The sequence below is a fragment of the Pogona vitticeps genome, chromosome 1, assembly GCF_051106095.1.
Source record: "Pogona vitticeps strain Pit_001003342236 chromosome 1, PviZW2.1, whole genome shotgun sequence".
NCBI classification, from domain to species: domain Eukaryota; kingdom Metazoa; phylum Chordata; class Lepidosauria; order Squamata; family Agamidae; genus Pogona; species Pogona vitticeps.
In genome coordinates this window covers 40,831,757-40,856,772 of record NC_135783.1, presented here as the reverse complement: position 1 = coordinate 40,856,772, position 25,016 = coordinate 40,831,757, and the positions used below count along the sequence as shown (strand labels likewise).

At 38.8% G+C, this 25,016-nt stretch overlaps 1 protein-coding gene across 4 annotated transcripts in view; it reads left to right on the top strand.

The window, feature by feature from the left end:
- The window catches only part of CLIP4 (CAP-Gly domain containing linker protein family member 4), a 66,006-nt gene extending 41,335 nt beyond the window's left edge, over nt 1–24,671 (top strand). For 3 of the 4 annotated variants that reach the window (XM_020793125.3, XM_078383017.1, XM_072991210.2), the window contains exons 6-16: nt 3,737–3,855; nt 4,637–4,873; nt 8,483–8,618; nt 9,301–9,438; nt 11,491–11,577; nt 13,411–13,554; nt 14,034–14,168; nt 16,473–16,596; nt 19,354–19,418; nt 20,162–20,234; nt 21,522–23,717. In XM_020793125.3, the coding sequence (XP_020648784.3) occupies nt 3,737–3,855; nt 4,637–4,873; nt 8,483–8,618; nt 9,301–9,438; nt 11,491–11,577; nt 13,411–13,554; nt 14,034–14,168; nt 16,473–16,596; nt 19,354–19,418; nt 20,162–20,234; nt 21,522–21,843 (1,580 nt within the window). In that variant the 3' untranslated portion in view covers nt 21,844–23,717. Of the gene's footprint in view, nt 1–3,736; nt 3,856–4,636; nt 4,874–8,482; nt 8,619–9,300; nt 9,439–11,490; nt 11,578–13,410; nt 13,555–14,033; nt 14,169–16,472; nt 16,597–19,353; nt 19,419–20,161; nt 20,235–21,521 lie in introns of all 4 variants that reach the window. The other variant, XM_020793123.3, reaches the window with a different exon arrangement.
- Nucleotides 24,672–25,016: the final 345 nt, after the last annotated feature.

Sequence of the window (25,016 nt, the reverse complement as noted above, 5' to 3'; positions counted from 1 at the left end):
CCTAATATCTCTAAGTACTGCTCCTTATGTTACTTTTTTTCTTGTTCACGTATGAAGGTAATAAAAAGGGGACAAAGATGCATGTATAATGGCTCTTAGCGGTGTCTTGATAGGACTGTGATGCACATTTTCCCCATAGTTGGTTTCTATGGGGCAGAAGGGCATGCAGGGTGATGACAAATGCAGTACTTCAAGGTTTTTCAACTTTCCACTTTCCATATAGTGAGATGGATATTTATCGTCCATGTGTTCATTTGAACATGCTTCTAGTTTCTAGCTGTATACATTTTTTTCTATTCAGAAAATCTTAGAGTCTCAACTCCTATGCTGAGAATATCCCTATTCACACATTTGTGAAGTATGTGTATTATACACATGAGAAGGAGAACGGGTTAGCTTTGATCTTCCCTATAGTTTCTGTTTTGAGGCAAAAGCAATTTGTCTGTACAGAAGAGCCTCTCTGTTGATGGAGACTCCCCCACAACCTACAGCATGAAAAAAAAATTCAAGTTCTGGCTCGTGTTCTATCCATGGATAGAACAGTCACTTTTCTTTAGACATGCTGCTTTTGTCTGAAGAGAACAATCTAAGTGCATGAGTGGAGTCTGCTTGCCTCCTTTTGTGTAGATTGTTGTTGTTGTTGTTGTTTAGTTGTTAAGTCATGTCTGACTCTTCGTGACCCCATGGCCCAGAGCACGCCACGCCCCCCTGTCTTCTACTGCCTCCCGGAGTTTGGTCAAATTAATGTAGGTAGCTTCGATGCCACTGTCCAACCATCTTATCCTCTGTCATCCCCTTCTCCTCTTGCCTTCACTCTTTCCCAACATCAGGGTCTTTTCCTGGGAGTCTTCTCATGAGATGGCCAAAGTATTGGAGCCTCAGCTTCAGGATCTGTCCTTCCAGTGAGCACTCCGGTGATAGCAGGATTTATATAATTTTTCCTGCACTTACATTTGACTTAACCGTGCTGTGAATCAGTATACATGGAAGGAGCCCTTCTTCTTGTCTCTGTATTCAGTTTTCTGAATTAAACAGACTCTTATCTCCAGTCATTGATCTGAGATATTGATAAAATAAATTTCAGAACTGGATAAGGAGCCCCTGCAAATCCATCACATCTGTGGAGCCAAAGAGTTCTTATTCTTACTGTGTGGACATTCCTAGGCTTCCCCTCTCCCATTCCCCCAGTAGATGATCAGGACCTCTTTTCTCCTCCAGAAACTGGTGAATTGAGCTGTAAATGGCAGACAGCAAGCATGTGTCATTTGGTGGCAGCCACATAGTTCAGGAGTGCTCCCAACAAGTCTACTGGTTATTTGTCCCGGATTCATCTTGTTTGCTGTTTAGTAAGACATATCTGAGTGCAGGAACCTCTCTTTGCATGCAGGGAGCAGTAGCTTGGTGTTCAGGAAAGTAAACAAACAAGTAGCTCATGCTCAGATCAGCATACATTATACTGTTATATGTAATTCCCAGCCATTATTATCTTCAATGACATGTTCTGTTCTCTGTGCTGTGAGGCAGTTTTGCTACTGCTTGTTGGGTATACACTCCCTTTGCATGTTTGCTTCAAGACAAGGAAAGATTAATGTAAACACTGAAACAGCTTAGATACTTTCAGAAGACTGAAACTCTTAGCTGTGGAAATAGAGATCTGGAAGAAGTTGCAAAACATTTTTTGGTTTTATTAATTACATTCATTTTGGAACTAGCTGAGGAGTTTCTGAGAGTTTTTATCTACAGACATCTGCAGACAGAATGCAGTGAAGTTTATGGAGCAAAATGTTAATTAATCCAATAGAGTGTCATCATCAATCATCGTCATCAATTTAGAACTACAAAGCTGGATACTCAAGCCCAACCCCTGTCAAGGAAACACAGTGGGGAATCAAACTCCCAACCTCTGGTTCTGAATTCATATACCTAAACCACTGAGCTATTGATTAGAACTCACAAAAACAGAGTTTGCAGGTAGCCTGTGATTAGAGGAGGCAGTTTCTTAATTGCTGAAAACTGCACTCTGAATGCACAGCAGGAGTTTTTCTCACCTCACTTAATTTGCAAATTAAGTTGCTCTGTTTTGCGATCTTTCGGATTTAAATACCCAGTTGCTTTGAAGTCTGATTTTCTGTCTCAGTTATGGTTCCTCCCACACTAGCATGCTTTCATCTCTAATCATGTCTTATCATTGTAACTGTTTCTGCCATTTCACTGATTATTGCCTTGAAAGTTAGGGTCCTTGCAAATTGGGGTATAAATGTCAGAGACAGTGAACCATCATGCCTGACAAAGCTTCATGAACTTCATGGATGTTCAGATGCCCTGAATTTTTAAGGTGTTGCTTTTAGAATGTTGGAAAAAATTCAGATATATATTGAGTCCACGTATCTCACCACTACAAGAAGCAGTGGAGGCTCAGAGGCCCCAAATCCTTAAAACTAAAATTAAAGAAATATTAGTAGAGAAAGGGTTAAATACATTAAGAGCTTGGATGAAAAAGATGAAAGATAAAAATACTATAAAGGAAATCTTGGGAGAGGAAGAGGGGATATCTTGGTTAAGTCTACTCCAAATGGAAAGTTGGACAAGGGAGTGGACCAGTAAAGCAGGAGAATTAGAAAATTTACTAAATTTGAGGAGACCATATAGAGCAAAGACAAGTTCAAGAGGAAAGAAATAAAAGAAAGGGCACAGTAAGTGTGATTTATAAGATTCTAATAAATGTTGGCTGCAAAAAAAGCTATGATGAAAAACCAATTGCAAGAGGATTTGGAGGAAGAGGTTAAAAGTGAGGATTGGAACAAAATATGGTCACAAAGAATAATGAAGAATATGTCTATAAGGGTAAAAGAAAATTGTTATAAGGTCACATTAAGATGGTACCTTGCCCCAGTAAGATTGAATATTATAAGTAAAAATGTACTATCTCAGTGCTGGAGATGTAAAAAGGAAAAAGGAAGTTATTTACATATGTAGTGGAGTTGTGAAATGAGAAAGAAAGAATGGGCATTGGTTTTCAAAGAAATCAGAGAAATTATTGGATATAATATTCAAATATCACCAACTATTGCCCTTTTAAATATAATCAAGGATGACCATCTTAAAAAAGAACAGAAAGAATTAATAGTTATAATGGCCACAGCAGAAAGGCTAATATTTACAACAACCTGGAAAAATGACAAATTAATCTTGAAGATTGGTATAAAGAAATGTGGAGCTTAGCGATAAATGATAAGCTAACATGTGAAATAAAAGTAAGAAGGGGAGTGACAAAATACGATGATTTTAAAGAGATATGGAATCTATATTTGAATTATGTTTTTGTAAAAGGGAAAGGCAGCAGAACAATCAATGTATTTTTGGAGCAGAATGTGGTGAAAAGAGATTAAGAATATATTTGGTTATCTGGTCCCAAGGATGATGGTGGCACAGGGATAAAATTGTTGTACAGTAGATATGTACACACTTTTTATGTAAGTATTGTCATTATTGTTTTTCCTTAATTAATTTAAAAAATAATAAAAGATTTCCGAAACGTAAGAAAGGCAGGATATAAATTTATTACTACTAATGATGGGAATATCTTTGGCCCATTGTGCTAAGTCTCGCGTTTATGTTTGCCATTCGTATTTGGCTTAAGGATAAGAACAACATACGGTACCAATCTAGCATGTTTCACAACTGGTGCTTGGTGCTTGGTCATCCAGTCTCACTTATGCCTGATGCTTCATTGTAGATGTGGATGCCACTTGCAGTGATTTTGATTTTGGAACAGCTTTGCACATTGCTGCCTTCAATTTATGCACAGGAACTGTGAAGCGTTTATTGGAACACGGAGCCAATCCTGCCTTTCGGGTGAGATTTTGATGTGGCTTTTTTCAGTTTTTCTAGCTACATTTGACATCTTTCTTAGAGTGTTTATCAAAAAGTGTTCCAAAACATTGCAGTTTAGACAAATGATGGCTGACATGCTTTAGGAAACGTTTCTTTGTACATGTCTCTATGTATATATATACATATGTGTACATGTACATATACAGTAATAATGCTGTGCCATCAAGTCAATTCTGACTCATGGCTGCCCTTTCAAGGGTGTTTTAGATAGAGTTCTCAAAAGCAGTTTGCCATTTCCCTTCTTCTAGGGTCACTTGGGACTGATTGTACAGCTTGCCCAAGGCCACACAGGCTGGCTATTCTCCCAGGAAGCTCGAGGGGGAATTGAACTCCCTCTGGCTCTGCAGAAGTTAGGAGTTCAACTCACTGAGCTTATCCAGCTGGCACATGTACGTGTATATATGTATATGTGCACGCACCTAATGTACATATTTATACATGTATGTTAGAAGTGTGTGTGTGTGCATGCATATGTGTGTGTATGTTACTGGCCTTTAGGCACAACTGAAACACAGCGCACATTTAATTACCACTGATTTTTCAGGACCCACATCACCAGTTACCTCCAGGATGTATATTTTTTGTTATCTGTGTTTTAGCCATTGAGGTAGAAAACTATTTACAGTAATCATAACTATTAGTTACTTAATAAAATGAGCTATAGTTACATCTTGAACTGCATTAATACAGCATATGAATTTATGCTTTTTCTGATTTGGCTGATGTTTATGTTGTTTTTTAGAATGACAAAGGGCAGACACCAGCAGATGTGGTTCCTGACCCAGTAGACATGCCTTTGGAGATGGCAGATGCTGCAGCAAGTGCTAAAGAGATCAAGCAGATGCTTTTAGATGCAGTGCCTCTATCCTGTGACATTTCCAAGGCCATGCTTCCAAATTATGATAATATCACTGGGATAGACATTCTGGAATCCCTTGGTCTAAAGCTGGGAGATCGAGTTGTTATTGCAGGACAGAAGGTATTTGGAATAAACATACTGTTCGTAATGGATATGGACTAGATGGGGGCAGTCATGATTGATGTGTAGAGTTGTGCTGAGATGGGCTCCCTTGCTCTTTGTGTGATGGTTTGCCTCATTAGACCAAGGGTTAACAAGAATCCTTGTGATGCAATGGTTAAACTGCAGTACTGTAGCCAAAACTCTGCTCACAACCTGCCTTCAATCTCAGGTAGGTGGTTCGAGGTTCACTCAGCCTTCCCTCCTTCCAAGGTCAGTAAATTGAGTACCCAGCCTGCTGGGTGGGGGAGAGAAATGTATGGCCTACATAATTAAATTGTAAACCACCCAGAGAGTGCTTTAAGCATTATGGGACAGTATAGAAGCAGCACAATTTGCTTTGCCTTGCTTTTCGCAAATGGTAGATTTTAATCTACTGAGAGACCTTTGGGTCATTCATACTAGGTTACTGAGGGTTCCTTATTTCTCATTCTTCAGCAATAGCTGCAACATTTCTGTGTGGAAAAATATGAGGCCCGTTCAGTTTTGAAATTCAAGCAAAGTTTGTGGGTTCGGGTTTCATTAATTCACGATATCTGTCTTTGCCAAGCTATTTGGTAGGTCCTGATGTTCTAGGAAAAAACTTAGTCGGTCCACAAGCCTGAAATGTGCCTGACTGCTCAGTCCTGAAGTCTGGTTTGAGCTGCTAATGCAAATCTTAAGTCTTGCTGTGCAATTAATTGATGTAAGCCAACCAGAGACCTTTGGGTAGTGTGTGCGGCATATAAGATAGATAGATAGATAGATAGATAGATAGATAGATAGATAGATAGATAGATAGATAGATAGATAGATAGATAGATAGATAGATAGATAGATAGATAGATAGATAGATAGATTAGATAGATAGATGCATGCATGCATGCATGCATGCATGCATACATACATACATACATACATACATACATACATACATACATACATACATACATACATACATACATACATACATACATACATACATAAAAATATCTTTCTCTTGGAATTAGGAGAAAGAGCACAGTTAGCTGTATCAGTATCATTTATGTATAAAAAGAAGCTAGCTAAAGTTTAGTCCTTGGAGATGCTAAGGGTGCTTCAAGTACTCTCAGTACTTGGATGTTTTAACTTATGGAGCTTATTCAGCTTGTAGGCACATCTTGATCATATCTTGGCCAACAGTTATTGCTCTTCACGGCTGGTTGTCATGTTTTTGACTGTTATTGTCTCTGATGGAATCAAGATTCACAGTAATTATGTGCGAATGGGATTTTTAGGTGATAATGTAACCTGCTTCTGCTCTGAAATGAAATCAAGTATAAAGCCATTTCCACAGTTATCCAAGCACATATCAAATAAAATCTTTATGCAAAGCTGTATATTTTCACTGTGAATCCTCTTCACATATATCATTGCAACTGGAGGTGGTAGTCATTGTGGAGCCAGCAGTGGCCCATAAAGTTTGCATTTGATTCTGCAACTGTTCCTCAGCCATTTGCTGTAATGAGCCAGTGGAGATTAGTTTTAAGTGGTATCTGTAACTCTATGTCCCTTGGCTGGGTCTGTGGGTCACACCCCCATATAACACTGTAAGCAGCCATTCCCATAGAAGGATTTTGCAGCTATTCTCTGTCCTGACTCTGACCAACAAAATATGATGTTAGCAATCAAATTAGCCTACTGAATAAAAATTGGCTTCCTGCCCTCTTACTCATATAATACTATATGTCAAAATATGTTTTGGAAACTAGGAATTCTTGAGTTTTTCCTTATTACCACACAGTACCATAATTGAAATTCACAATTTAAAAGCTGATATTGGAAGATTGAAATTTACCATAGTGATTGGCTAACACCATTCAGAAAGGAAGTGGGCTCTCCTATTTTACTCAGATACACTGTGTATAACGGATGAGTGTGCAGCAGACACCTGTGCTATTGCCTGAATTCTGTGGATTTGCAGAGCATATGATTTGAGAAGTACAATTTATTTTCAAGAGGAATTGAAATTATCTAAAGAGAATTAAAGCTTCAGCTTTTTGTGTGAACATTTTATTTTCATTTAATCATGTGTAGGTTTATTCTTTGGTAATTTGGTCTATGCTATTTTGGTGTACGGGCTAAATAAGTATTGTAGATTGCCAGTTTATGTGTAAAATAACACATAAACTATGTTAAAATATCCACACAGATGCTTAATTTTGCAGAAATATTTATTACATTAAGCACCATATTTTGAGATCTGGGATTTGGCACATACTACAATTTCTATTTGTGAATTTTTGTATGAATTTATATAGAGTAAAAAAAACCTCACAGAATTGGAGGCAGCTTTATGATCTGTCTGGTTCAAACCACTGCTTGATGTGGAAAATTGAGTAAGCATATTTCATGTGCCTGTGTGGAGACCTCTAGCTAAGGAGAACTCACTTAATCAGTTTCATCATTAGATAACAAATTTCTCCTAACAAATTTGTTAACAAAGCGGTCTCCTCCTATAACCTAAGCCCACTAGATCTACTTCAGCCTTTGATGTCTGGAGAAACAGATAAGTCATTACCCTTCTTACCCTCATGGATAGCATTTTTTGTCTGTTGAACAAGACACACAAGAGACTTGTGATGCTTTAAAGATGAACAAATGTATTATAGCATTTCTTCTGTATACACCCCTCTTAAAAGACATGACAAGCCAGTCAGACTCGGACTACTGTAACCAATTGTTAATTGATCAAAATCGGATTACTACAGAACTGGTAGCAAAATTTTGGGCGGCATGCCATAGTAGGCAGAATAGATAGCCAAACTTAGACATTGGTCTTACATTGTCATATTTGTAGTTTTAGTGTCTTTTGCTTATTTGACTTGGCTTTTTGTAATATATGTCAGTACTTGAAGCTCTGCATTTAATTTTGTTTTATTTATATGGCTTGATGCTGTAAAAGTGTGTGTTTCTTCTGTAAACAGTAGCCTACTTCATCAGATATACAGAGAGTTAACCTGCAAGCTCAGATATATGTAACAGTACACATGGTTGAGGTGTAGCTACAAATAGTGAAGTGAAGTTGGAAGAAAAATGTAGAAATGATGGTCTGTTTGTGTTCTGGTGAGTTCTAACTCCTGTCCTCTGAAGACACCAGCCACAGAGACTGGCGAAAAGTTAGGAAGAAAAACATTCAGAACACTGCCAAACAGCCCGAAAAACCTACAGCAACCATCGGATCCCGGCCGTGAAAGCTTTGAAGAATACAAGTGCAGAAACCATTGGCTGTGTCTTTTATATTATTAACAGTGGCCATTAATCAAACTGTTCCCAATAAAACAAACTTTCTTATACTAGCCTAAAACATGCCAATTAAAGCCAGTCCTACCCTAGCAGTGTGTATTATGTACAATATGTTATCTGATATTCCGCAAAATTCTTTGCCATGCTGGATGACATCCTCCTAAGCAGGCTGGTGAAATTTGCGTGTATAATGTTAGGGCTCAGTTCTACACATTTTAGTCATGATTCTATAGCACGGTAAGAGCTCAGAGTTGCTATTGTATCAGTGAGTGAAAACATGCAGGGTGTTCTCTCTCCTTTTGTTAGGTCGGGACATTACGATTTTGTGGCACAACAGAATTTGCTAGTGGACAGTGGGCTGGTGTAGAATTGGATGAACCTGAAGGAAAAAACAATGGAAGTGTTGGGAAAGTGCAGTATTTCAAGTGTGCACCCAAACATGGTATAGTATTTTATTTTAGTATGTCCTGCATGCTCTTATAATGTATTTTGACTTGCTCACATATCTGTCAAGTTAAGCTCTTTTTCTCCCGCTCTGTGTCAACTGATTTAAAATTAGACTTTCTGTCATGAAATCTCATTCATGGCCCCTATAAAAAGTGCTCATAAGTAGTTCACCTGAATCTTTTAATAATTACCAGTAGTGTCTGCCTCCTTGTGTGCCAACTAGATTGCATTATAATTTAGATTGACACTTCCCAATATGCTATGTGCCTCCATTACCTTTGATATTCCTGAAGTTTCCTATGTTTATTATAGCTAAGAATGATTGTTAATGGCTTTATTTAAAAAAATATGTGCAAATGGTGGAAAAATAGAACGCATGTAGGAGTAATGAAACTAGTTCCCATTTCAGTCAAAGTCTTTTGTATGTGAAAGCTTAAGTGTTCCAGATTTACAGTGTGCTTCATCTCCTGTCCATAAAAGAGAACAGTATCGCTTGAAGCAACTTTCTAGTACTAACTGTCACGGCATAATTGTACTGACATAATTGCACATGACTCTCAGATACCCAGCAGTCCTCTAAATAGTTGAGCAGCCATAAATATTTGAATAGGTTATCAAGTAATAGCTGAGCTCTGCAATTAATATCCTTGATCTTTCTTGTATATCTTTTCTTATAGGCATATTTGCACCTCTTTCTAAAATAAGTAAAGCTTCAGGGCAGAAAAAGAATGTAAGAATTTCTTCTTCACGGCCTCTGCCTGCACGTAAATCCAAGAAAATCGATGTAACACGTGTGACTTCCAAAGTGAACTCTGGTAATCATTATAATCTTGTGTTTTGATTTTGAAGGTAGAGGATGTATTATGAGATGAACTATTTTCTATCCAAAATTGAAACACAGTCCATAGTTTGCTGCGTCTGCTTCACAAACTAAATAATGAAAACCAATGTGATGTGAAAACACCACCACTATGACTGGTCCAGGAGTGGTAGAACTGGAAGTAGAGATGTTGGGTAGAGGGCAGGGGCCCATGTCCTCTGAGAAATTCAGAACCATCTTGTTTCCCCAACATGAATTGAGATAGGACCAAAAATAAATAAATAAATAAAAATCCCCTCCAGGTACCGGCAGTCTTGTTCTCACTCCCATTAAATACTGGAAGGGGAAATTTTGAAAAGAAATAATCAATGGGAAAATCATGATAAAGGATGCCCTCCTCCCTTCCACATAGCAGGTGCCCTTCTGGACTTAGAAAGGATGGTTTCTTCAGCAGAGAACCCCCTCCCAATGTGATGGATCAGTTAGACGTTATTGCTCTGTGCCCTTATACATGTGAATAAGTCCTTGATTTTTGTGCTTAATGGAGAATCGCAATTCCCCCTTTGACTTTGCAATATGGATTCTTTAAATTCATAGATCTAAGCACCAAGAAATGATGTATTTGAATTACCTACTACCTTTTTTGGTAATATTCATGTCATTTAAAGCCAAAGTTCATCTCTGCTGATGTGGCTGGATTTCAGCTCCCATTAGTCCCATCACAGCACAGCTGATGGTGAGCAACGTTGGGAGTTGCTGTCCAGCAAAATGCCTCCTTTGCCCATACATGATTTAAAGGAGTTGTTGGTTGGTGTTTGGTTTTTTAATCAGATTCTTTACCAACAGCTGTTTTTTGCCCATAGAATAAAGTGTGGAGAAGCCCATCTATAAACATATTTATTCCATTTAGTCTTTGAGCCTGGTTTCAAAAAACCCTAATAATAGATAATAGTCATTAAATTGTATGAAAAAAGACCCCAGCAGCTGGATATAGGTATGACATAACTGAGGAGAAATTTGGTTCTGACCTTTATGACTATTGCTAGCAAAATCAACAACAGACTTGTGTTCCTTGCTAACTGTAGCATATTGTCTATTATTACTATGTAATCAAGGGTCTGTGGGTCATTATTAAGTGTTACTATTATTTTCCATACATATTTTATTTAGGGTTGCATGGCTGTTCACTTAGGCTAACCATTGGTTCTGTTTTCAAAATATTTCTATGTGCAAATACAATTTTTCTAATAACTATCCTAAGTATTTTGAAACTGTTGGTACTAATGCAGGCACTGTAGGGCAAAAGCTGACATTGTCTGTGGAGCTGTGATTAGAATTTCTTAGGAACTAATCCTCACACTTCACACTTAGGATTTAATTAATAGTGAATTTGGGGGATATTTTCAAGTCTTGGTAGATTTTGTTTCTCTGTTGAGACAATATATGCTTAAAACACTTTACCTCATTTAAAGGGCACCTGATTATATGAAAACTTGTACATCTCATTAATGCAGTTGATAAAATCAACCAAGGGAGTATAGACTTGTGACTTGCAGGAATTCTTCCTGCCCTGCTCTGTCAACTGAACATAATATAAATAGGAAATGCTTAGAATTGATAAATTCTGAACTCAGGACATTGCTCTAAATATCAGAGTTGAACTGAGTATATGTGGAAGGCATTTTGTCATTAATATTGTTAAACAACTGGGAATCAGAAATCCTTGCTGATCTACTTCAAATTACCCAGAAGAGCCCAACCTCTTTGCTGTTCACCACCTGCGTCTAACCAATTGTATCAAAACCCTGAATCCACAAACCTGTCATTTCATGCATACAGAATCCTGGTTTGGTTACTGAGCTGCTGCAAAGGGTTTAAGTGTCTCTTTTATCTGTAAAAGAATGAGGGGCTTTCTATTGCAGATGATTCAGAAATTGTACAATGGAACTTAGGTTTAGTGACATGCTCCTTATGCCTGATGTTTGTTCTTGAAGCTGGGGTGAGGGCTATTGCTGAACTCTGATGGCTTTATCGATTTGGGCCACAGGCTTATCTTCACTGAGAAAAGAGGGTACTTCTGATTCTGCATTTTTGGGCAGTGAAGGAGGAACGAAAACTCCACCAGTTAAAGAAGGTAACTTGTTCTTAAGATGTTTTTGGCTGTTGGTGAGAGCATGGGAACTTCCAGAATAACTAGCGTTTTGCTGATCATTTCAGTTGAAGGTTTTCTGTCAGTTGGTGTGAGAAGGATGTGAATAAATCAGCTTTGGTAAAAAAGAGAAAGGAAGAACATTGGAGGCCATTTGGGGTGTGTCACCATCCCCACATGGCCCCTGCTTGTTTCACCAAACTAAGAGTTCACGCTATGTGTCTTTCAGCTGCCACCAGCTCATTACATCAACATTATCATTAATGATAGATGTCCAGACCATATGTCATTCTAATAGAACCAAATAGAAACTGGTTATTGTTACAGATAAAGATACTTCAAGCAATGTTTTTAACTCTTAACAAACATCCTCCTTCATCCACTCTCAACTGCCACTCTCCCGCTCAAACTCCAAAACTCTATCTCAGTCTCTTCAACTCCCTAGCTCACTATCTGACTAACTACTCCTCCTCCTCCTGGTGAGTCTCTTATATTTCGTGACTCCGCCCCTCCAGCACTCCCATTGGTCTATGCAGGTAGCATATGAATATTCATGACCTCGGTAGATGCCACAGGGTGTCATGTTGACACTGAGATTATGTTACAGAGTGGCCAAAGGTTTTGTGCTCTTTTTCACAGTCATCAGCTTTGTGATGCTTCCTGGGAGTTTTCTTCAAATGTTAAAAACATTTTGTTGTTGCAGAAGGAGTTTTACAGACCTCCATAGTTTCCAGACTATGGAAACTTTGCTTTATTTTGTAACTGGTCTTTGGGCTGTTGTAATTGTAAACACAGTCTTTTGTCTGCAAATCAGAGTTTTCAAGTGCAAATGTTCTCCCAAATCATGCCTTGGAACACTGACATTATTTTATCTTTTAATGCCACAGGGAAGTTTCCTGTTGAGCTTGTGCTGAGTGGCAATCCCACTAGAATAGTAAGGTGGGGTTGTATAATTTGTACAATTATGACAGTGGGGATCTCCATGAAGAAAGCCTGCCTTGCGTTTGCCAGAAGTGGTGGGACTTTCTGGTCAGTGGAAATTTAACAGGATATTGTCCTCATTATCTGTAACATGCTATTTGGTCTTCTGATGTTGCCTGTGGACTGCCTGAGATGAGTATAGTGTACTGTATAACACAAAGCAGGTATTTGGTCCCTTTTTATTATTGTTTTCAAGTGTTTCAATACAGCTGAATCGAGGCACAAAGCTTCCCTGAAAAACTGTTTCTAACAGAAAGATAAATTAGTAGTATCTCTGGCATTGCAGACAAATAAGCCAAGATGCATGCACTATATCATCAATGTTGGTTCATGTGGGCCAAAAGAGGAAGCTGTAAGAGAAGGAGAAGCTGGAGATAAATCTTTGTAGGCAACATGGGCATCAAGATTTCACAAATTGAAATGAAAGTGATTTACCTTGCAATCTTATTTTATAGACTAGATTTTAATATTAATATGGTGCGTAATAGCATGCAATAGGCACTAATCCTCACACTTCATAATTCACCCACAAAATGTCACTCTCCCTCTTTCTCATCAAAAATTTAATATACTGGCTATCAAAAGCAAAGGGATGATGTCGTTTATTACTCGAGGCTGCATTATTTTTACAATTACACTCCATGCTTACAAGTGCTACATAGTATTAAAATCAGCTTGAAAGATTAAGTGACATCCATCATGAGCAGTTAGCTTTGGCACATACTTTCTCTTATTTCCTTAGGGTGATGAATAAAAATCTGGATGAATTCTTGCCTTGTATACATCTTGTCTGCCATTTTCTCATATCTGGGTAACGCTGTGGTTTGTTAATTTTAGCAACGTCCCTTGGCTCCAGCAGCAACTCATCTTCCACTACTTCATTAGACAGCAAGCGGAATGGTCCCAAGAAGAGGACCTCAACAGGCAGTAATAAGAAGGAGGGCTCAAGACCCCCTTCTGTTGCATCCAAACCTCTCACTGGTACAATTTCATTTTCATTGTTCTCTTTAAAATACTACTCCCTGAATGGTGATAAGCAAATAGGCCTCGTTGTGTTCAGGGCAAATCTAAGCTTCTCCTAATGCAATTGCTGAAATCTAAAACAAGAGACCTACAGATTTTTCCATAAATTACTTGTTGTTGTAAATGTGGGTAGGGTTGTAGGGTGTTATAGGCCTGAGTTAGTCATGGTATATCAGACACACAGGCAAAAAAGCATAACGGGCCACACATTCTTCCTCAGGCTGGAGAGAGGTGTAAGTTAAGGGTGAGTGGATTGTGTTCACCCTACATGCTGTTCAGATTTGCAGTTAATGCTGTTCAGGTTTGGAGTTCAGATTCTGTTTAGTTCCACAAAAGCTGCTGTGTTGACTCTTTACTTGAACATTTAGTAATTGCCCTTTTCTCCTTGTATGTGATTCATATATCACCTCTTGATTTTTGTAAACCCAATGGAACAGGAGGAAATAACACTTTTCCATCTGCAAGGAGGAATCTTTTTGATGAAGGAGAAATTCAAATTGGAGATAGAGTGCTGGTGGTAGGACAGAGAACCGGAACAGTTAGATTCTATGGGACAACCAAGTTTGCACCAGGTAAGCGGTCTGCATCAAAGGTAGCTTCTGCTTGGCCACTTCTTTTCATGTCTTTCCTCTATAATGATTAATCTGAATTTGCTTCTGATCAGGAACTGGGCTTTTAGCTAATTCAGAACTAAAATGCAGTGGAAATGATATTAAGATGACTGTCTGAAACCTGGAGTTTTTGGTGTGGCTATCGCAGACTGCCCTACAATATTTGGCTGCTTGAGGCAAAGTAGAAGACCTTCCCCTCCCCATCTTGGGGACATCACACTTGATGTCAGTAAGCTCAGATGATGAGTTCCAGACAGGCTATGTGGCACATAATGTGTTTTTTCCACATAGCCTGTCGATAAGCCCAGGAGAATGGCTTGGGAGCTTAGACTGAACAGACAGTAGTTTGCTATTGGTGGTCTCTGGTTTTCGTCAGCCTGTGGCACTTTTGTCCTTCTCACCAGCTTTGAGCTCTTACAGAATAGCCTGTTTGGGCTTTCTTTTGGTGTTTGAGATGGTGGAACTTCTAAAGCTTGGTAATTTTGCTGTAGAACTAACAGTGTGGAGAGAAAAAAATGTATCTTGAAACATTCACATGTGCACTCATGCACACTGCTAATGTGTATTTGGACCTGAAAGAAGAGTTGCTCTGTTGTGGGAAATGCTTCCACTGCAGCGTCTCACATGAGTTCAAGCCAGTAAAGGTTCAGGTATTGTATAAGCATTGTTATTGACATGAGGTCTGAAATATGTTGCTCTTGATCTTAAAGGCAGGAGGAAAATTACTCTTCTCCAGCCAATCCTTTTAAACCAATAGTGAATTTTGGCTGCTTCAGCTTGTAATTAGTATTGCCCTTAAAACTGCACCTGGAACTTCAGTAACTTCAATTTTAATTTTCAGTCTAAGGGAATTAAATCATGTAAGAAGTAGTTGTCAAGCATTTTGTAGTTAATAAAGGAACCAAAAGTAAAACTGCTGTTAAAAAAAGGGCAAATTCCATAATTAATAAAGGAACTGAAGGTACAACTGCCATTATACACTCCATAGGGGCAGCACATGTGTTATTGTGTACAGTTCTGACCACTGCATCTAAAAAAGTTACTATACAAGTAGAAAAATGCAACCCAAACCATCAAGGTGCTGGAGGAAAGCTTCCAACATTCAGGCTGCTCAGTGAGTAAGATGTGTAAAAGTATCGATACTGTGGAGAAAGTAGATTTTCTTTTTTATAATACTGGAACCTGTTGTCATCCATTGAAGCTAAAGGGTTAGAGAAAAGGAGGTCATTCTTCACTCAATGCATAATGAACTCTGTAGCATCCACTATTACAAAAGGTAGTGATGGTGTCCAACATGGATAACTTTAAAAGGAGACTGAACAAATTCATGGACGATGAGGCTATCAGCGAGTATTAATTTGGAAGGATGTATATTTTTCCAGTGCTGGAGGTAGTGTGTATCAGTTGCTAAGAAATTTGTTTGGAAGGATGCTGTATGACTAGTGGTCTTCTCAAAAGTGACTGGCTGCCCACTATCTGAGCAGAAAGCTAGTCTAGATCAGTCTCTGATCCAATCCAGTGTAATTATTCTGTTCTTTCTTTTTTATTGAGTTCGGGGCAAGTGAATGAAAGTAACTATGCATTCAATGTCAGGCAGTCAAATATATACATTTGGAACAGGACCAAGGAAGATAGCCTTGGTGTTCTTATAAACTGAAGATGATCTTATTCTATGGATTATTCTTCTTGGAATGTAGCATTTCAGAAGCCACTTCCTGCTTCATCGCCACCACCACCACCTTTCCTGCCTGACTAAAATCACCAATTTTATTCATAGAAATGGTTTTCAGTGGTACTTTAGAAATTGAAATGAAACCTGGGGGAACACACATTCATCTTAGTAGCTAATCCAAGCTGATATATTTTAAAAAGACTTTCCCCTCCTTTATTTGAGGATTTTAGTCAAATTGTCAGGAATTATTTCTGTGCAACAAATTAAACTTTTCTTATAGCATACAGTGGCCAGAGTTTTGAATAAATATTTACACATGGTTAAATACATTGACATAACTCAGAGCAGCAAATAGCTGCCAGTTAGTGTGTTACAAGATGAATTCCTAGTAGTGTGCCAGTTGTATGACTCAACACGTGACTAGGAATTTGTTCAGATCATTTTAATTAGCAGCAGTTTGCTGCTCTGGGTTAAGCCAGTGCTCCTATGTGGGTATAAATATTTACTTTGATTGTAGCCTATAACACTTAATTTGAAAGGTTTTGTTTTTGCCTATTTGTCACTCTTCAAATATCTGACTTGGACTGTTGCAGGATTTTGGTGTGGAATAGAGCTGGACAAACCTCATGGCAAGAACGATGGCTCAGTTGCAGGTGTGCAGTACTTCAGCTGCTCTCCAAGATATGGTGTCTTTGCGCCACCATCCAGAGTGCAGAGGTAAGAGTGGAATTCTATGATTGTTGGTACTGCCCTGTTGACAGAGTTCAGGAAGGAGATGCTTCCTCCTGGAATGTTAAAGAGATGCCTCCTACCCCTACTTCCTTGGACCACAGTTTGTTTACACTGAGGTGCTTGTTCCCAGGCTACTTTGAAAATAAATTCAAAAGAATGCTTACTCATCTTGATAGTTTATTCAAGCTGATTTATTTGAGAGGCATTTTTCTTCCTCTGGATGCATTCATTCCTCTTCCTTATTTGCGGTATTAACTGCAGATTCAATTACCAGAATCATTTTTCTTAAGTTTATTGGAGGCTTTGTATTTGTTTTTTCTGTTTTTATCTTATAAGCCATGCCATCGTCGTTGGTGTTGAAATACATACAAATATGAAAAAATAATAAATATTTTTGTTTGGAATCTGGTTTAGAATGGATGGGAGCCAAAAGGAGCACCACACCGCTGTTCTGCCAAAGTTGAGATCATTCTTGTTCTGAGGATGGCAAAAGGAAGCCATCAATCTTTGGAGCTAATATGATAGCAATCAATAAACTTGACATGTGCTTTTGGCTGAATTGCTGTAAAGAAAAAGCGGTTGTGTGTTAGATTACTCCTGACTTCTAAAACTGTTTCCTTAGTTGTTAGAATTTAAAGTTTCTTCTCACTGAAAGAAATCTACTTATTACAAATATGGCTGTTTAAAACCTTCACCTAATATCCAGTACAACTGAAGATCTGTAGTTCAGGGACAGGCCAACATGGTGATTGGAAAAGGTCTGAATTTCAGTCCCCACCATCTCCAATTAGGGTTGGGAAAGGCCTCCATCGAAAACTGTAGAGAATGACAGTCAATTAGTTTAATCAATAAACCAAATGTAATAATTCAATCCAATTCAATACTGAGTTAGATTTACCCATTATTTACTTTGTTAGCCACAAACACTGTCAAAATCCTAACAAGAATATGCCAGCAAATAAGGGAAACTAAACAATGACACACTGATAATGTTCAATATACTGTATATACCAATCCCCAAGAAAGGAGATACCAAAGAGTAACTATAAAACCAATGCTTTAATTTCCCAAGCAAATAAAGCGATGCTTAAGGTGTTGTAACAAAGGCTTTTACCTTCTGAGGAATGAGAAATGCCTGATGTCAAACTGGATTCTGAAAAGCAAGAAGCACTCGAGATCATATTGCAGATATCTGCTGGCTACTGGAGCACACCAAAGAATTTCATAAGAAGATCATTCTATGCTTTGTAGACAGCAAAGCCTTTGACTGTGTAGATCATGAGAAACTATGGGTTGATCTGAAAGAAATGGGTGTGCCTTTGTACTTGTCCTGATGCATAACCCGTATTGTGGACAAGAAGTTACAATTAAGACTGAATACAGAGAAACAAAATGGTTTCCTTTCTGATTGGTCTGTGCCAGAAAGAGAGAGAGAGAGAAAGGAAGGCAAAAGTGTCAGACAAGGGTCCATTTTATCCCCTTAGCTGATATATATACAGAATGTATAATACACAAAGCCAGACTAGATTAAGATGAAGGAAGAGTGAAAATTGGTGGAAGAAACACTAGTGTTTAAAGATATGCAGATGACACCATCTTAGTAGCAGAAAGCAGCAACAACTTGAAATGACTCTTATGGAAAGTCAAAGAAGAAAGTACCAAAGCTGGACTGCAGTTGAATGTTAAGATTACAAAAATTATGACTACTGAAGAGCTACAAAACTTTAGTGCTGACAATGAGGAGATTGAAATAGATATTTTATATACTTTGGTTCAAGCCTCAGTCTAAATGCCAATAAATCGGAACAAGACTGAGACTAGGAAGGGCAGGAATGAAGGAATTAGAAAAGATGGTCAAGTGTGAGAATGTGTCACTGGAGACCAAGACCATCCACTCTCTTGTATTTCTGATCACTTATTATAGATGTGAAAACTGGGCAGTAAAATAAAGCTTGCGGGCAAAAAACTTGATTCATTTGAAATGTAGTGCTGGAAGAAAGTTTTGTGGATACCCTATATTGCCAGAAAGATGAACAAGGGGTACTAGATCAAATCAAACTTAAACTATGTCTGGAGGTAAGAATGTTGAAACTGAGGCTGTCCTACTTGAGGCACATCATGAGGAGACAGGATTTTCTGGAAAAGACAACAATGCTGGCAAACGTTGAGGGCACCAGGAAAAGAGGAAGACCAATACAAGATAGATTGACTCCCTAAAGGAAGCCACAGCTTTGAGTTTGCAAGAGCTGAGCAGGGATATTGAGGACATTTTCGAGATTGCTTATCCATAGGGTCACTATAAGTTAGTGGGCGGCTTGATGGCACTTAAGAACAACAACTTGGGTTAAATGGCAGTTTCTTATAGCCCTAAAGGAAAAGGTGTAACTGAAAAGGTTTCTGCACAACAACTTTTCACTGTTGATATAGACGTGAAAATAGGATGTATCTTTTTTAATGGTACAAATAAAGTATTTCTGCTTTGTTTTCACTGAATTGCTTTCTTTGCTGAGATGCCAGAGCTCTTTGTTTAACTCTTCCCACATTTAATCTTGATTATTTTGGATCTGTATGAAACTTATAGGCCATGGTGGGATCTTGTCTTTCTCTTAATTCCAAGTGGACTCTTGGTATGCGCCACAATGGGTCTCTGCCAGCTTTCTCAGAAGAATCCAGCTTTTCTGGGGTTTTTTTTTGGGGGGGGGGGGAAGAGAACTACCACTAAACACATGATTTTATTTGCAGGCTAACAGGATCATCTGACTCTCTCCCAGATGTTTCATCGAGTAAAATGAATCATTCTTTACCTGGTAAGTTTTGGATATGCATCTAATTTCATTGTTTTCCATTAGCTACCCAAATTGAAGCTGCTGTACCTTCTTGGTGATATTTGTTTGTAATGGTGGGGACTAAGAATGTAGTGGGAGGACCTGAAAGCAGCAGCTTTTCCCATTCCCACCCACCTGCATTTTTCCTGAAATGCAGAAAAATGTTGGAAATGTTCTTTTCCTCTTTGGAAAAGAAAACATTGGTTCTCTCTCTCTTTAAAGTAATCTCCCTTCTTGGCAGGATGCATTGATAAGAAGAGTGGCTATTTTACTGCTTAGTTTGCAGAATCATATAGCTTAGGTTTCTCTGTTAAATTCTGCCATCATGTTGGCTATCTGGTTGGACAAGGCTTCTGCTGCCTCAGACTATCCTTGCTTCCATGGAGGGGCATCTTAAGTTCCAAGCAGTGGGATAGATTTGACAATGACCTTGATGAGGGCTTTGGGGTTTTGACAATTCATTCATGACACAGTGCAGTGGGCCAACTGTTGTGCAGTGTTTGTTACTTGCAGCTGGACATTTCACAGCCCAGGGTTAAAGATGGAGTGCAGTCCTGGTTCAGAAGACAGTAAGGGTCTTAATAAAGCAGGAAGAGTGATCCCTTTTCCTGTGCTGTGCTTTGAGAAAAAGTCTACATAACAGCCTTTCTTTTCATAAGAGAGAAAAATGAACATAGGTTTATTGCCTATTAGATTGGTGTAAAAAAATATCTTTCTATGTTCAGGTTTCCGACGGAGCTTTAGTACCACCTCTGCACCATCCCAAAAGGAAATAAACAGGAAAAATGCTGTTATCAAGTGGGTGACTGTTTCTTTCTTTCTAAGCAGAATGTGTTGTCATCTCCTTTAATTAGATGAAGTAAACCTCTCTTTTCTCTCTCGAGCCATACATCTTGGTAATTAAGGAGTCACTTTGATACAGAGATGTAGTTCCTAATTCTCACCCTCACTTCAATGATTATAGGAAGAAACCAAGCATACAGTATTTTCTGCTTGCCTTTTCACTGTGTTGGGTGTGCTTGGGGAGAAAAATGGATCGTGCATTTAGAGATAATAGCTAAAATCAGAACTGTCAAATAGATCTTGGCATACTATGCATTTTAAAAAATTCCACAGAGGAGCCACTGGAGGAAGTGGGGCTGATAACTGTTGGGTCGCAGCAAGGGAGGAAGAGAGATTTAACCCTCTTTCGTGTGTTGCAGATGGTCCCTAGCCCCCAGTGTCTTCACATAGGGCTAGAAAGGAATCCTGACTGAAACCCTGGAGAGGTGCTGCCAGTCAGAGTTTACAGTGCTGAGCTAAATGGCCCAATGGTCTGCCTCAGTATAAGGCAGCTTCTTTGTTGCATCCCAACATATACTGTACAGCTCTTTCATAGGTTCTGTTTCCATTGGAAGGAAAGTGTCATCATTTTCATCTTTCTCTAAACATCCTGGACTTGATTATACTTGTTATTACTGACTTAAATACTGTTTTTAAGTTGTAAGCCACCTTGGACCCTTTTTAAGGAGAAAGGTGGGTTAAAAATACTTTAAATAACTAAATAAAAACATAAAAAAGAGGGATAAACTGGCTTTTCTCTTGGATTCACGAGTACACCTTCTAGTCTTCAGAGTAAGTGGCCAGAATCCTATTGAAATCATGAAGGGTAATCCAAAGGTCCTTCAAGTAGCATGTTCAAGGTTTTGCTGGTTGTCCATCACATGCTTGACGATGCAATAGGTTGCATATGGACAGGAATGCCTGAAGACTGCACAATTGCCATTATGTGTATGGTATTTTGCAATAGTCATTTGGGCCATTGAGTGCATGTTTTGCTACTGAGATCAGTAAAAAAACTACCATACTGCCCTGAACACATCTGATCTTGTCTAATGTCAGAAGCTAAGCGGGATCTGTCTTTCTCAGGACTTGAATGGAAGACCACCAGGTATCTCAAGTACAGCTAGGCATGAGACCTTGGAGGGCTATTGCCTTTAAGAGATCACCGTATTGTTCCCTGTGTTCCCTGTGTACGTGTATGCTGTCAGCTTTTGTTTTGCCTTGGTTTTCAAAATGTAGTCTTCTCTCTTTCTCCTTGTCCAGATCCAAAAATTCTTCACTGTGGCGCAGTTGGAGTAACAGTACGACAGCAAGCACTGAAGGCCCAGTGAAGCTTCACGAAGGGTCCCAGGTCCTCTTGACCAGTTCCAGTGAGATGGGTACCATTCGCTACATTGGGCCCACAGACTTTGCTCCTGGGATCTGGCTTGGCCTGGAACTACGGAGTGCGAAGGGCAAGAATGATGGCTCTGTGGGTGACAAGCGCTACTTCACTTGCAAGCCAAACTACGGAGTCCTTGTGAGGCCAAACAGAGTGACTTACCGTGGGATTAATGGGATAAAGCTGGTGGATGACATCTGTTGAAGAAAAGCACTCTAGTCCTGAGCTGAGGGTATCAGCAATAAAGCACATATGGGAATCCAGCCATCCACCTGCATGGCATCCTGTCTTATCTAAAGTCCTGTAGCTACACTTCTTTAACATGTACACAGCTCTAACCAGACTATGGAAGGGCATTATGACTCTGAGGAATGGAATAATATTAGTTTCAGCAACTTTCCCTGATCATTTCTTGTGTAAAATATGTGAGCTGCCATATTATTTGAATCCTAGACAATTTTTCTATCTAGCGCTGTTTTGATATGCTCTGCCACTTCACAAATATGCTTTACATCCCAAGTTCTAATGAAGCTATAATGCCACGTGAGATTGCAGAGCTTGTTAAACAAAGCACTAAGATTTGTCACCTTGCTAAACTGTCTTCAGTGAGGGGAAGAAAAGAAATAGCAATAAAAAGGGAGACAGCTGACAGTATTTATGGAAAGAAGGGGGCAGAGACGTGAAACTTATAGCTCATTATTCAGGCAGATCCACCAAAGCAAAAAGTAAGCAGCTGAAACTTGTCTGAAGAATGTGTCCCTTCAGTGAGCAGTGTAAATAAAGAAATGGTGTGGGTGGGCGAGGGAATCTAAAAGAGCACAAATGTTTTCAGGTTTATAGTAAAAGCACTTTAAAAACAGTATATGTATATATATGTGCATCTATGTCTGTGTGTGCCCTTTTAAAAAAGCACAAAACCAGTAGCATGTCAGAAGCACCTTCAGCAAAATATTCTTGGAACAAAGACTATGCACTTTGACTTTTCCTCTTCCTTGATATTTTGGAGAAATGGTTTTGTTACTGAGGCTATAGCTGGCAGCCATGAATATCTTACACATGCCGGCAGTGTCCAGCCAGCAGCCTGATTGGCTCCTGAGTTTTTTTTTTTTTTTTTAGGTCAGGGAGAGGTTACAGGGTGACATCACTTGTGCATGGATAGGTGCCCTTTTATCTACCTTTTGGAGGAAATACGCATTTTTCTGCCATGGAAATATGCTAAGGAAATGTGTTTCCCTTTGGGTTTGTAACAGCCATTGCCAGCTTTTTGCCTTGGGTCAGACTGTCATGTTTGGCTGTCTTTTGGAAGGATATATCGGTGAAAACTTACAGATGAATCTGTTTTTGCTGCACCTGCACGTTTTCCCTTCTTCTGGGACACACATCAAGCTAACTGTAACCTTTAGCTTGTTTCAAGCCAGCTACAGACATAATAAACATAGTAGTAGTAGTAGTAGTAGTAGTTAGTAGTAGTAGTTCTTACATGGTGTCAAATCAGTTCTGACATATGGCAAAGTGTCAGGTTTTCCTAGGAGTTGAGTACTCAGAAGTGGTTTCCTGTTCCCTTCTCTGGGGCCATGGGGGACTATGCACGTTCCTCAAGGCTACACAGCCTGGTTCTTCTCCTGGGACTCACAGTGGGAATCAAACTCTGAACCTCTGTCTTCACAGCCAGATACCTACCTAACTCACTCAACTATTCAGCCAGCAGAGCAGCTACAGCCTAAGATGTGAATGAAGCCATTGGACAATTTTCTGTTTGCCAACTTAAATTAAGGTAGATCTATATTTTGATGCTTGAGTCCCAAATACAGTTTGGTATTTGTCATTCTGTACAGTATACAGTAAGAATTCTCTCACTGTAGGCACATATTTTGGAAAAGTCATTTAAAGGGCTGCATGGTGAAATTCTTGTTGCTTTTATATAATTGCTGTAACGTTGCCAGTAGCAGATTTAATTATGTGTTACTGTAACATGCTTCTTTTAATCAGTGGTTCTCAATTTTCATATTATTTCCTCATGTCAAAAAACTTGAAACTTTTCATGACAGAATAAACTCCCTCTCACTTTTTCCTGAGAAGGAGACTGGTGGTGTTTTTTTCAGGCTTTCTCCTGCAATCAGAAAAAGCTGAGTGTTCAAGTTACTACTATCATGCAGAAAGGTCACAAATGAATAATTCATGGCTGGTATGAGATGCACATCCTACTTGCAGAAGGAGATAGGGATGGACAGAATGAATTTTTAGTAATTGCTATGAAAACCTTGAGTCCCTGCTGGACACTGCTCTGTTTCCCATCGATAGTGTATGCACCACTGGTTGAGAAATGCCGCTTTGGAGAAATGCATGATTATGAATTTATAGTGCTATTGCTATGAAAGACATAATACATTTTAAAGGTTTGATGTTAAAATGAAAGCCACAGAAACAACAAAACGGCTTCATCTCTGAAAATGAGATGTCTTGTCAAACTGCATTTAAATGTACAGCAATTTGAAGTTACATTGGTCTCAATGTTAGATTAACTTTTAGCTAGTTACAGAAGAGTTAATTATATTTCCAACATGGATGGAACAGTTTTTCCTGATCTGCATTAAATATGAAAAAGCTGCAGTCCTGTAGTTAATGATCATTTGTAACTATAGGTAGCAGTTGTAAATTGTGGCCCTAAGCTTCCTTTTAATTATAAGCCATCCGAAAATTAGTGGTGTCTATTTAAGGCTGCAAATATACCTTGATGCACTGAACCTTGTGATGTCCAACATCAGCCTCTTTCATGTTTAAATTTTGATGTAAAACTGCTGTTGATAGTTGTCTGACTTTAATGATACTCATTGCTTTTAAGAAAATTGAGCTATTACAGAGTATCCTTTTTTTAAAAAATCACTTTTCATGCCAGTTTGATTAGATATTTAGGGCACAGAACAGCAGCTGTAAAATATGATAAAGTAGATGTTTTAAATACCTTTTTAAGGCTGTACAATGTTGATGTACTCTATAGATGTGCCAGTCTTGAGCATAAAAAAGTTTATGCACTTCATGTGTATTTGTCAGTTTATATCTTCCTTTAGGCTGCCTCCACCTCTTTGAGTAAGGAGGCTTCCAGAATAAAGCTTGCAACAAAAGCAGGTGGAAATTTTTGATACATTCAGATACTGTTGTTACACAGTGGCTACATTGGAGGTAACAATTAGGAAACTGGCAACCTTGTTTATTGAATACACCTTGATACCGGTTGCCTAATTGCTGCCATTTTGAGTAGGTTTGGCTAAGCCAGTTGGGGAAATCAAAAAGAGTGGCTTGTTCATCATGTTGTCCAAAGTGTCAGTGTGTGAGTTGCTTTATAGTTTCTTTGTCTGGCATGTTTGGGCGGGAATAGT